This window comes from Quercus lobata, chromosome 5, assembly GCF_001633185.2.
Source record: "Quercus lobata isolate SW786 chromosome 5, ValleyOak3.0 Primary Assembly, whole genome shotgun sequence".
In the NCBI taxonomy this organism is placed as follows: domain Eukaryota; kingdom Viridiplantae; phylum Streptophyta; class Magnoliopsida; order Fagales; family Fagaceae; genus Quercus; species Quercus lobata.
Genome location: NC_044908.1, coordinates 64,416,026 through 64,429,271, shown reverse-complemented (window position 1 = coordinate 64,429,271; position 13,246 = coordinate 64,416,026). Strand labels below are relative to the sequence as shown.

General features: G+C 33.4%; 1 protein-coding gene across 2 annotated transcripts; it reads left to right on the top strand.

The window, feature by feature from the left end:
* Positions 1-5,149: 5,149 nt before the first annotated feature.
* Positions 5,150-12,238, top strand: LOC115992615 (berberine bridge enzyme-like 28). 2 transcript variants are annotated; one of them, XM_031116837.1, is made up of 2 exons: positions 5,150-6,723; positions 12,205-12,238. In XM_031116837.1, the coding sequence occupies exons 1-2, from the start codon at positions 5,150-5,152 to the stop codon at positions 12,236-12,238; spliced, it is 1,608 nt and encodes a 535-aa protein (XP_030972697.1). The 2 variants fall into 2 exon arrangements, with proteins under 2 accessions (XP_030972697.1, XP_030972698.1); XM_031116838.1 differs by lacking the exon at positions 12,205-12,238 and having other exon boundaries at positions 5,150-6,733.
* The last annotated feature ends 1,008 nt before the right edge of the window (positions 12,239-13,246 follow it).

The following is a 13,246-nucleotide window of genomic DNA, read 5'->3' as shown; positions in this document are numbered from 1 at the left end:
TTTATTTTTACTTTTATATTTTTCTATTGGTTCATCTCCTAACCTTACCCCACAACTGAAGCAGCCTAAAAATTATCAATGTACCAACACCTTGATCGGTCTCAATGCCACAATCTACTAATACAGCAGAAGCCACTAATACACCTTTGATATTTAATGATTTTTTATAAATTAATCTGATTCTTCATGTTCCAAGCCAAGCATACCTGATTCTATACCCATTTAATATCACAAAAAAAATGTGATTTTCCTTAAACCAGCAAATTTCAGATTGCAATTGCAGCAACCTTAGCCTATAACTCTAGTAAAACTCTATGCTTCACTCAATACCGTAACCAGCAACATTAAAATCTACCTATTTTCTTCTCCATACCTGAACCTACAATAGGATATTGACCCAAAATACTTGCTGCAAAATGTCTAAAAAGTCTTGTAACTTAAGATCAAAATCACTATAACAACATATAAAGTTTCATATAGAAGTATTTAAGACATATACATTTGGCTTACTCATTCTCTTTTGAACAATTAAGGATACCTTATGACAACAATTTTTCTGCTTGCAGAAAGGAAAAGAACAAAATATCTGAAACTTATATCCAGGAGATGCATAGACATATTGCCACGTGAAAAATAAAATGATTAGTATGAACTTATGAATTTCAACGATCTAATTCTTACATGATAAAACCATTTTTTTTTTTAGGTTCATAGCTTGAAAATAAGTCATTGAAAAATGAAATACCTATTCTCTATCAAGACTGAAAACGATTTTTTTTTTTTCTTTTATTTGGTAGGGAAACACTTTTGTACATATAATGCAGTGCCTACATAGTTCAAATTTGCAAGATACCACTAAAGGAGGTTAAAACCTTAGTTGATGAAATTTGCAATTTTTCTAATAAATAAGCTTGCTACTTGTCCCTTGTTCATATATCATGCACGTGATCTGATAGGCCAAAAACGAATTGACCCCTTGATAAATTAACCAATTAATTTAGCCAAGTGAATTAATTAAGTTAATTAACATGCAAAGGCGTGGTAGCACAAACAAATTACCAATAAACTAAGTATACAGCGGAAAATAAGTTTGACATGGTGATTTGTTTACAAATGGGGAAAACCAACATGGCAAAAATCCCACCAGATGACTTTCAGGTCACCACTCCTGAAATTCCAATATTATCACAACAAACGATTACAAGTAAAGGAATCCTAATACCTTATACCAACCTACAGTTGAACCCTTACCCCAATACCCAATTGTGCTTGTTTTGTAGTGACAATTTCTCCTTTTGATGCTCAGCTCCCAAGTACGTGACTAACCAATTGGGCGGATCCTAGTATGCGACTTCAATCACCAACTAGAGAAGGTTGTTGGTTGCAAAATTCTTTAGTTCATCCCAATGATGAAGATCAAGAAGATACTTGGTCATAAAACCCTATGGTACACAAACACAGCAACTTCTTCAAGAACGATGAACTAGGGCAAATTCTGTTTCCGCTCACAATTTGCTTGAACAAACTTTTGCTCAACACTTGTGCAACTTGTGAACACTTTGATGACCCTTAAAATAATCTTTTTATATGTCTAGGGTTGTGAAAAAAGAAAACCCAAACACATAAAACCGGATTGGAGTCAAAACAGAACTGAAATTCTATTTTTCATAAAGCTCGACAGATACCTGTCTGTCAAGATGCTGTCGAACAGCTGTCGAGCCACGGGACTGAAACAGCTTCTTAAGCTTGATGGATAACTAGCTGTCGAGCTAACTGCCAAGCTTTAATGATAGGCACTTCTTCAGCTTGTTTCTTGGATAGACTTGCATGTCTTCAACACTTGATCTTGAAACATAGTTTCTTGAAGTATTAGACACATTCTAGATCTACCGAAATAGTGACATATGTTCCTAATAAGTGAATCACATATGTTCTAACATGATCAATTATTAAACTTGTCCTTGATCACATTTTAATGGTAGTATATCTCACTGAACAGCATATTATGCACATTTTCTTGACTTGAATTTCTATAGTAACAATTGATGGCTTTTAAGCAAATGCAATTATTCACTTCTAGTCTTCAAAAGGCACCTATCTACTAGTAGAGAACCCTAACAATCAAGTAACAAAAATCGATAGTTAGTGGACCCCATTCTGCACATAGCAGAAATCCACATTCCAAGTAACAATTTTCATAAATAAAAATTATAAAACAAAAATATACAAATTTATGATGCAACTTAGTGACCTGTGGGCCATCATATAGTTCATGCTAGTTCATCTATTCGATTATCCCAACACACATACATCAATTGCTCTTGGAGGACTTTTGTTGAACATCTAGCAGATATATCCAATAATAAATCTTTAACTAGCTCCAAGACAAACAATATATATCTTCAACTAGCTCCAAATCAACCCAATAGTAATGGCAAAAAATTGATTTACCAACTATCACATGATATAACTCATAATCCCTAAATTTCCACCATAAATAAACCTTAGATAGCCGCCATTTGTAAAACCATGAACTCACTCATCAAATAAATCCACCAAATCAAAAACCCACACATATAAACACATGAATATCACTTCCTAAGCTTAGATTAAAAGAACCTCAAGCAAAAGTATAAAATCCATCAAAAGATTAGGAGTTTTTACCTCAAATAATAGAGATGAGTGAGCCTTAACCTTTTTTCCTATGGAGTTTTTCGATAAACCTTGCTAGAAAAATGGTGAAGGTGGCAGTGAGATGAGCACCGGTGAGAGTGAGAAAGAGAGAGGTAGAGAGTTGTTAGGACATATGTGATTCACTTGTTAGGAACATATGTCACTATTTTATATAATTGGCTAATCCTTTGACAAAATGCATTTTACTTGTATTTGGGTAAATCTAGGATGTGTTTAATACTTCAAGAAACTTTGTTTCAAGATCAAGTGTTGAAACTATGCAAGTCTGTCCAAGATTCAAGCTGAAAAGTGCAAGTTCATTAAAACTCGACGGTTAGCTCAACAACTAGTATCTATCGAGCTTGAAGAGCTGTTCCAGCCCCGTGGCTTGACAGCTACTCGACAAATGGCTTTCTATCAAGGTTTATGAAAAACAGAATTTTAGTTCTGTTTTGACTCTAATCAGTGATTATGTGTTTGAGTCTTCTTTTCACACAACCCTAGACATGTAAAAGGACTATTTTAAGGGCCGTCAAAGGTGACACAAGTTGCACAAGTGTTGAGTAAAGTTTGTTCAAGCAAATTGTGATCGGAGAAAAATTTGCCCTAGTTCATCATTCTTGTGTAGAAGTTGTTGTATTTGTGCACCGTAGGGTTTTGTGACCAAGCATCTTCTGGATCTTCACCATGGATGAATTGAAAAAATTTACAGCCAACAACCTTCTCTATTTGGTGATTGAAGTCGCGTACTGGGATTCACACAATTGGTTAGTCACGTACTGGGAGCCGTACATCAAAAATAGAGATTGTCACTACAGAATAAGTTCAATTGGGTATTGGGGTAAGGTTTCAACTGTAGGTTGGTATAATATACTAAGATTTTGTTTACTTATGACTGTCTGTTTTGATAATAGTGGATTCTCGGAAGTGGTGACCTTAAAATCACCCAATGGGGTTTTTGTTGTGTTGGTTTTCCCCATTCGTAAACAAATCACCGTGTCAATTTATTTTCCACTGTGCTTAGTTTAATTGGTGATTTGTTTGTGTTACCACGCGTTTGCATATTAATTTGATTAATTAATAAACTTGGCTAATTAATCAATTAATTTATCACAAGGGATCATTACGTTTTTGGCCCATCAAGAGTAATGTTGTGTTTGTGAGAAAATGAAAAAGAAAATAGTGGAGAGGACCACTTAGTTGATGGGCCAAGAGAGTGAAAGGGTGAGATGATATGTGTTGGGGAACAATTTGGGTAGGTGGGGATGTGGGAGCCAAAAATCTGACCAATTTTTTTCTTTTTTCTTTTTTGGAACTTGGGATGTTACAAAGTAAAAAGTATTTGATATCAAATGATATCATATGAGTAGTATCAAAATTTAATAAGTGTGAGACATGTTAATAAAAAATAACTAACTCACTAACAAATGAAAAACATGTGTTAGTGGGTAGTTATTTTTATACATATGTCTCTTGTTTATTGAATTTTGATATAGATGACGTAATATCATTTGATATAAAATACTTTTTTTTTTGTTACAAAGAGAATTGTATTGTACTGAGGAGAAGTTAGGTTGAGAAAAAGTATCGTGAGGAGAATGGGTATTGAAAATAAGTATTCAAAAAAAAAAAAAAAAAAAAGATGTGTAAGACTTTCAAGAAGTCAAAAAAAAAAAAAAGTTAAAATTTTCAGTTTTATAGTACACAAGTATGATAGGACTCTTATTAAACATGATTTTTTTATTATAAGAATTTAAACATTGAAGAATTTGGATTATAATATTAAGATTTTTAGTAACTTAGAAATTCTAGATAAATAAATAATGAATTTGGATTGTAGTAGAATTAAATTTTTTTTAATCAATTTAGAAATTATATGAGAAGAATATAAGGAGAATATAAGGAGAATATATATATATATTATAAATCTAACAAAAATTTTGTAATTTGATGAAATCACTTTGCACAATTACGAATTCTAAACCTAACTTTAATTATATAGTATATGATATAATATAATATAGATTAGAATCTCCCTTTTAACTAAATTAAGGTTAAGATTTCATTAAAAAATAAAAAATAAAAATTAAGGTTAAGATTGAATGGAAGGCAGATAGAGGCAAACTTTCGTTATAAATGGATTTTTATCTGACTTTCTTTTAGGAAGACTTTTTTTTTCCTGTTGATGCAAATAAATTTTCATAATAGTAAAATTGGTTAATTGATCAAATAGATCACAAAAACCATCTCGAATGTGATCCTAAAAATTTAATGAAGAAAAATAATGGATGGTCAAAGTTCTAGGGTCTGCTGCCAGGCAAGTTGGGTTTTCCAACTTGACGCTTCGATTTTATTTTATTGAGAGGATTACTTCAAATATTTAAGCTGGAATGCTCATCACGCTACTAAAACACTATAAATAAGGAAGCTCTAATCCAGTTTTAACCGCCACACACAGAAAAAAAGAAAAAAGAAAATGAAGTTATCAGTTTCTTTATTTGTGTTTGCTCTTCTTTTCTCATTTTTATTGGCAACTTCAGCTCATACTCATGAAAACTTTCTTCAGTGCCTGATCCTTCATTCCGGAAATGACAGTATTTCTAAAGTCATTTACACCTCATCCAACTCCTCGTATTCATTTGTCTTGGAATCCTCCATCAGAAACCCCAGATTCTCAACACCTTCCACCCCGAAACCCCTGGTCATTGTTACACCATTGGGTGTTTCACAAATTCAAGAAATTCTTAGTTGTGCCCAAAAACATGGAATGCAAGTCAGAGTTAGAAGTGGTGGACATGATTACGAGGGTCTTTCTTATGTTTCTCCTGTACCATTTGTCATACTTGATATGATAAATCTTCGAAACATCTCTGTTGATGTAGAAAATAGCTTTGCCTGGGTTCAATCTGGTGCAACCCTCGGTGAATTATACTACGAGATTGCTGAGCAAAGCAAAACTCTTGGCTTTCCAGCTGGAGTTTGCCCTACAATAGGTGTTGGTGGACACTTCAGTGGGGGAGGGTATGGCACAATTTTGAGAAAATATGGCCTTGCTGCTGATCATGTTATTGATGCACACTTGATTGACGTTAAGGGTAGATTCCTTGACAGAAAATCAATGGGAGAAGATCTGTTTTGGGCCATTCGAGGAGGAGGAGGGGCTAGCTTTGGAGTCATTGTTGCATGGAAAATCAAGTTGGTTCCTGTTCCATCAACCGTGACTGTGTTCACAGTCAATAAGAACTTGGAACAAAATGCAACCAAAATTCTGCATCGGTGGCAGCATGTTGCAGACAAGTTTGATAAAGACCTATACATTCGTGTAATCTTAACAGGCGCAAATTCCAGCCAAGAAGGGAAGAAGACCGTACAAGCTGCGTTTAATTCCTTGTACCTTGGAGGGAAGGATAAGCTCCTTCCATTGATGCAAGAGAGCTTTCCTGAGCTGGGTTTGGTGAGTGAAGATTGTAAAGAAATGAGTTGGATTCAGTCTATCCTCTACTTTGCTGGATTCCCAAGTGGTCAATCCTTAGATGTTTTGCTAAATAGGACTCTGACGGTTATCTCTTATAAAGCAAAATCCGACTATGTGAAGAATCCCATTCCTGAATCTGGGTTGGAGGGGATTTGGCAAAGATTTTATGAAAAAGAGGCAGAGTCAGCTGTATTAATCCTGACTCCATATGGGGGAAAAATGAGTGAAATTTCGGGGTCTGCGATTCCTTTTCCACATAGAGCTGGCAATATCTACAAAATCCAATACTTGGTGTATTGGTCAGAAGAAGGGACTGCGGCAACTGAAAGTCATGTAAGTTGGATTCGAAGGCTTTACACTTATATGGCTCCCTATGTTTCCAAGTCTCCAAGAGAAGCATATATAAATTATAGAGACCTTGACATAGGTACAAATAATGAAGGCAACACAAGTTATAGACATGCAAGCATATGGGGTACTAAATATTTTAAGAACAACTTCAAAAGGCTGGTGCATGTGAAGACTGTATTTGATCCCACTAATTTCTTTAGGAATGAACAAAGCATCCCGCCTCTATCATGGTAGTGGATGAAGAGAACTAATTTGGGATACTTATTTTGCAAAGATTGTACTCTTTTTTTGTTTTATTTTTTTTGAATGGCAAATATTGTACTCAGAATAAAGTTTATTTTCTCTCCTTTTGTTTTAGTCCCTCTATTAAACATAATTAAAGTCTTCCATGGGATATGTGAATCTCAAATTAAAAATTGGGATTGTAAATATCGATCCAGAAATTTAAATCTCTTACATCTTATGATAAATTTATTCTCTATAAATTGGTTCAAGTTTATAACCTAGCTAAATGGATCTACAAAACTATTTGTTGAAACCTAGCCGATTGATGCAGTTCTTAGGAAGTTCATTTGTTTGAATCAAAAGGTTAGCCCCAATTGTTGTTAGAGTTTGTGCCCTAAAATCTAATTTATTGGCATGTTATAAATAATTTAATTGTTTAATTATATGAGACTATTTATAAATGAACTAATGGGACATTATCATAGTCCTTGAGATGCATTGTATGTGATTTATGTGATTTAGTTATAAAAGATATAAATCACAAGTTCCTTGTAAACTCAAAATATAGTACGTAGTCAGTGATGAAATTGGGCATTCATCTGCAAAGATTATAACCCATCAACTAAGATGGTTTGTCTTAATTATGGAAGTGGAGACTTCTAGTTGATGCGTTGATATGTCTTAAGTGTGTAAGACATATTGAATTGGACCACTGTAAGATTAATTATTCAATTTACAACTGTCATATGAATAATTAATCTCACAATTTCTAATTTCATAAACTCTCAATCTTGAGAGGATAGTGAACCCGATCAAGAAATGTAGGTTACTTTGGAATCCATAATCTCTAAAATCTCAGTATGTTGGGTAACTACACTTAGTGTTGAGGGAACACATATTTTCAATATGGAATCCATAATCTCTTTCTATAGAGACATGAAATATCTCCTTGAGATAAGTTTAATGCGAATTGGTTATTCAAGGCCGGCCACTTTAGTAAAGAGTTACTAAAGTTCATATTTTATGAAATTAGATTTCATAAATATAAATAACTAAAAGATTAAACTAGATACTTAAGGAATAAAATAGTTGTTTACAAAGTGATAGTTTATTATGAGTTTATTCACTATGGATATTTCACAGAGGGGTCAAACGATATCATATTAGAGTCTTAGGAAATAATTTATTAATAAGGCCTAGAGTGCAATTATATTTCTATAGTGGTACTTGTTATATAATTAATAGTAACTTTGTACTTGTTAAGAGTTGACAGATAAGTCTGAGGCCCATTGGAGCTAGTGCCTTATTAGTTCCTTTGGTCTCATCCCAAGCCACACACTTAAACCCAATTGGGTTGATCCAAAAGGTTAACCCAATTAGATAATCAATTATTTATTTAATAAAAGTTATTAAATAAAGTAACTGCTAAGGCAATTAAAACATACATATGATTAAAATTAAGAGAAAACAGTTTTTCTCTATAGGATCTTAGAAATACATTTTTCCAAAGGAAAATCAATATACACAAGAACTAATTAAAAGATCACTCAAATTGGGCACCATGTGGAATTGGGATGAAGATTAAAGGTATTCTCAAGTTTTTTTTTTTTTACATAATTTTACTGCAATAAGGTACGCTTTCTTTTCATTATTTTATAATTCAAGGTTACATGTTATCTATCATGAATAAAGTAGATTCTTATATTGCTTCTGCTGTGAGTTTTGTATGAGATGCAAAACTAGTTTTTCTAACAATTGGTATCAGAGCTAGGTTCATGATATCATACTTGAATTTATATAACATGTGATTGAGTTTTAGAATTAAAGAAAACCATTTTTTATATTTCAAAATTCTGCAGTAATTTTTCTACATATTTTGGGTTTAGAATTATCGTTAAGTAAACCCATGTGCTGAAATTGATATATGTGATATATTAATTAAAGTGCTGACTGGGCATATATATATATTTATATATGGGGACAATCTTGATCCGTGATTCTCATGGTCAAAGATGCACCGCTTGGACTCCTTTAAAACTGGAATACAAATCAAGTCTGAGCATTACGATTTGCCTATTATATTCATGCTTTTAATGGTGCCGTGTCTTGATAGTAATTGTATTATGGATATAGTTGACAATTAGGCACAGTTGTTGAATTTCATTCAATAACTGTTGCTGATGCCATTAACGTATATGAGTATATGCATATGGCGCGATCAATTCTTATTCATTGAATTGTCGTGGATCTCTAGGCATATATAAATGTATATTGTGGACCCACATCTATCTTGGTTATTATATTGTATCAAGTGGCGTTTGACTTTTGGCTGGACATACATGTATGAGTGTACGTTTTTTTCATTCTTCAACGGTAAACGTGTACTATTGTTAGTCTTGCATGATATGATTTATATATTTATAGTCAAACAGTTTATGTTAATGCTAGGATTAAAGTATTCCTTTAATGAAATTTATTCCTAATGAGATTAGAATTTTGTTTTCAAGAGTTTCTAGCATTTTAGGGTTCATGATATTAATCTTGAAAACCTTAATGCTTGATTTATAAATCTTTATTTATAAAATCAAAAGGTGTTTTTGGATCATGTAAAACTAATTTGATTAGTGTTGATCAAGTGTTAAAACATAGATAAAGTGCAAAGCCATGTGTGATGAGATTACACATTATTATATATAAAGTGATTAATTTTATAGTCCTTAAAATTTAAGGATATTTATTAATCATTATTTAACTAAAAGGCCTAAAGAGATTAAAATATTTTAGTTAAATAGAACTCTTAGTCCTAAATAGTTTAGGACTTGTCTTTTAAGAAACATTCTAATGAGATTGGAATTGTTATATGATTAAAAGTCCTTAATTTATTTTAATTAAAAGTTTTTAATGAGATTAAAGCTCTAATTAAAAGTTATATAGATTCTAATGAGATTAGAATTCTTTATCAAGTAAGTTAAAGATAGAGTTCTATATAATTAATTTTTTGATCCATTAGAGTATATGGAATCCTAAATAGTTTAGGACTTCCATTTTAGTTAATGATTCTAATGAGATTGGAGTCTTTAATGAGTGCAAGGTTATAAATTGTGATGAGATCACAATATTCTAAAGAAAACCCAAATAACAGGTGAGAGTGTTGGATTTAAAATAACCCTTTTGTTAAGCTTATTGTAATGTGAGTAGGTACCTAGTCTTGGCCTTGAGCGAGCCTTACATTCCATGCGGAGGATATTTACTTCACGGATTACATAATTAAACTTCTTTGTGATTACAAATGTTCGTTACGCTATTGTGACATGACTTAGTCCGAACACATCAAATTTAAACAATTAAACACATTTGATGTGTAGGGTTAAAATTGTGATGAGATCACAATGATTTAAAAACAATCCACTTGTTTTAAGATTTCTAGTGGGAGAGAGATTCAAGGGTTGAGTCTCACGGCCTCTACTGTCGGTTTATAGTAGTGTGATTAGGCACCTTGCCTTGAAGTATATGCCTTGCTCCCTACGGACGGTGTTTAATTCATGCTACTACAGGTTAAACTTCTTAATGATGGATGAAGTGTGTTTTTACATTGAGAACGACCACGCTACCGAGGAGTTACTTGGTGACTCACATAGAATCTAGGAAATGGTGTACACTAGACTAAGTGTAATGTTAACCTCTCAACGGAGCTATGTCATTATTACTTAGAGGCTAAAGGAAGAGCAGAAAATTATTTTTGTTTGGTAAGAGTTACCATGATAGCATTAAGAATGAGAATAGTTCTCGCCTGATCATAGTGATTGGTATGACCTCGCTATTGAGGAATATTAATTATGGGATTGAGTTGTCGTTGCACCTAATATAATATGTTTTATGGGTTCCATATTTTATGGTTGTGGGTGCGAAATTATAATGTCCTTGTATTTATGTTCATAGTTTCAAATTAAAGTTGTCATAAAATTTTTGTTCTCTAGCTACTATTTTAATTGATCACATTGACTAAGAAACAATTTTGGACATTGTGCTTAAAGGAGTTGAAGTACCTAAATATGTTTCGATTCAACATAGTCATTATTTCTCATATATGATGCATTTTTGGAAGATAGCCTATGATGTGATCATAGTCTTATTGAGATGAACCCTCTGGAAAATTTAATTATTATGTTCTTTATCCTAGAGCCAGAAAGTAAAAAATCCATTCTTCCCCATCCGGTGCAAAAAATCATGATCAAAATTTGAAATCTCCATTGATTCCATACTACTAGAAAGTCCTTCCCCAAATACCAAAATACCAATCCTTCTCTACCAGTCAAATCCAAACACAAAAGCTTTTACCTTGTTATATGTTTGACCATACTTCAACCTCCTACTCACAGAATTTTCCTCCTCTTAAAAGTTTTGACCATCCACAAACCAACACAAAACATGTTTGGAAAATTAAAAATCCTGTTGGAACCAATCCAGATGGAACTAAGAAACAGGTTTCTTTGGCAGAAGTAGCTTTAAACTGGCAAGCAGAAAATGTTGTGGCACAAAACCAAGTCCTTTTGAAGATTCTTGATAATCAACAAAAGATGGCTAAGGTAGTTACTCATACCTTCTAATCCTTAAATTCTCTTATTGAAAATTTGAAGAAGAAAATCAAGACAGTTGAACAGGAATTAGCAACAATAGCTTCCATAGTTAAAGACTTGTCTGTCTCTTTTCCTCTTATTGGGCAAAAGGAAAAAGAAAGAAAACAGTTGTTACTACAACTTCAATCCATGGAAGGATCACAGAAGGAAACCACTCAAATTATCCCGATGCATGTTCATATGCCCTACCAACCTCGACAATCACTATATAAAGACCTGTCCATGCCTTTGACCTCACCATTTTCACCAACTTCTCCCTACCAAAACCTTCAACCATTAGCCATGATACATCCTAATCATAACCCTTTTAAACCAAGTGAAATTCTCCCTAGCATAACATATTCAGTTCACCTCAACTAGAACCACAAGCTAGCCCACAAAATGAATCTTCTCCTATAAAAAAGGACAAAAAACTAGTTTCCATAATCTTCTTACACCTTCTGTCCCTCTCTATCTCTAGTTTCCATAATCTTCTTACACCCTCTATCCCTCTCTATCTCTTAGTTGGTATCCAAGCCCTACGATTTGTTTCTCCCTCCTTTGATTAGTATACTTTGATTATTGTCCTGATTAGTATGCTCTGTGATTTACAGTTGCCATAATACGTGGATCTTCTGTATTAATCACATCAGAACACTGGATTTGATAATCAAGTAGAACACTAAGGAGTTTGCTCTCAAAATTCTCAAAGAACCTACTTTTCCATAGTTACCTCGTGGACGTTTAAGCCTGGAGTTGGTATTTTAGTCTTGTTAGGTCTTTGGTAAACATTTCCTTTTAGAAGAAAATATCATGGCATGCTCATATTCAGAAGTTACTGATACCACTAAACCTACCTTTGACCTTTCCCTTCGTAAATCCATTGCAAATAGGTTAGATTACTTGTATGAAATCTCCCACATAGCTGATGATAGTAAGATCCCTATTACTGACTTCCCTATTGTAAATCCTTATATTGTGTGTGATAAACCCCAAGCTTCTTTCAAAAAATCTATAAAAAAGCTTTTAGGTCCTTCTCATCCTTCTACTATAAAAGAATATGTCCAAGCCTCCAAGTTTGACCAGTTTAATATTCCAGCAAGTGAAACTGAAAATTTCATTACCCTTGCCCTTCCTAGAGAATTTGTAATTCCATGGCAAAAACAAGGGTACACACACCTTCATTTTGGTGCTGTAAGGTTAGCACTAACTTTCCATGGAAGAAAGGGACTCCCTATAGTCTCTAGAATTTCACTCCTTGACTCTAGATTCTTAGAATATCAAAATGCAGTCATAGGAACAGTTCAGACCACTTTAAATGTAGGAAAAGTTTTTGTCACACTTTTTCCCAATTTCAATATGTCTCTCAAAGATCCACATCTTTGTGATGCTCTCAAAGTACAAGTCCATATTACAAGAGCCTCTCAAGTGCAAGATACATTTGCTGCCACCCTTCATTACCAGCTTGCCTATAGACTTCAGAATCATGCTTTTGACATGGTAGAACCAAACATAGCTCAATCCAATGATGCTTTATTGATTCAAGTTGATACAGGAATGACACCCATGTGTACGTTCGTTCTAAGACAACTCAACAAAGATCAGATGACTTCTCTCTTTCCATAATCATGGATTACGAAATATGAAATACTTCATCAGGCGACTAAGCCAATTTAGTTAAATGATCCTTTCTTTATTAGAAAAGCAAATGGAGAAGTTGAGACAAGATTCTTGACAGCTCCACTAGAGAAGAAAGATGAAATGGTATTTCCAACTCAAATTGCTATGCTCCAACCGGTGTCATATGTTTGTGAAAATGACCTTAAAATCAAGGTATTTCAAGAAGATGGAAAACCTTGCTATGAAGGAAAATCACCTTCTGGTCATATATGGTGGGATATTTGTG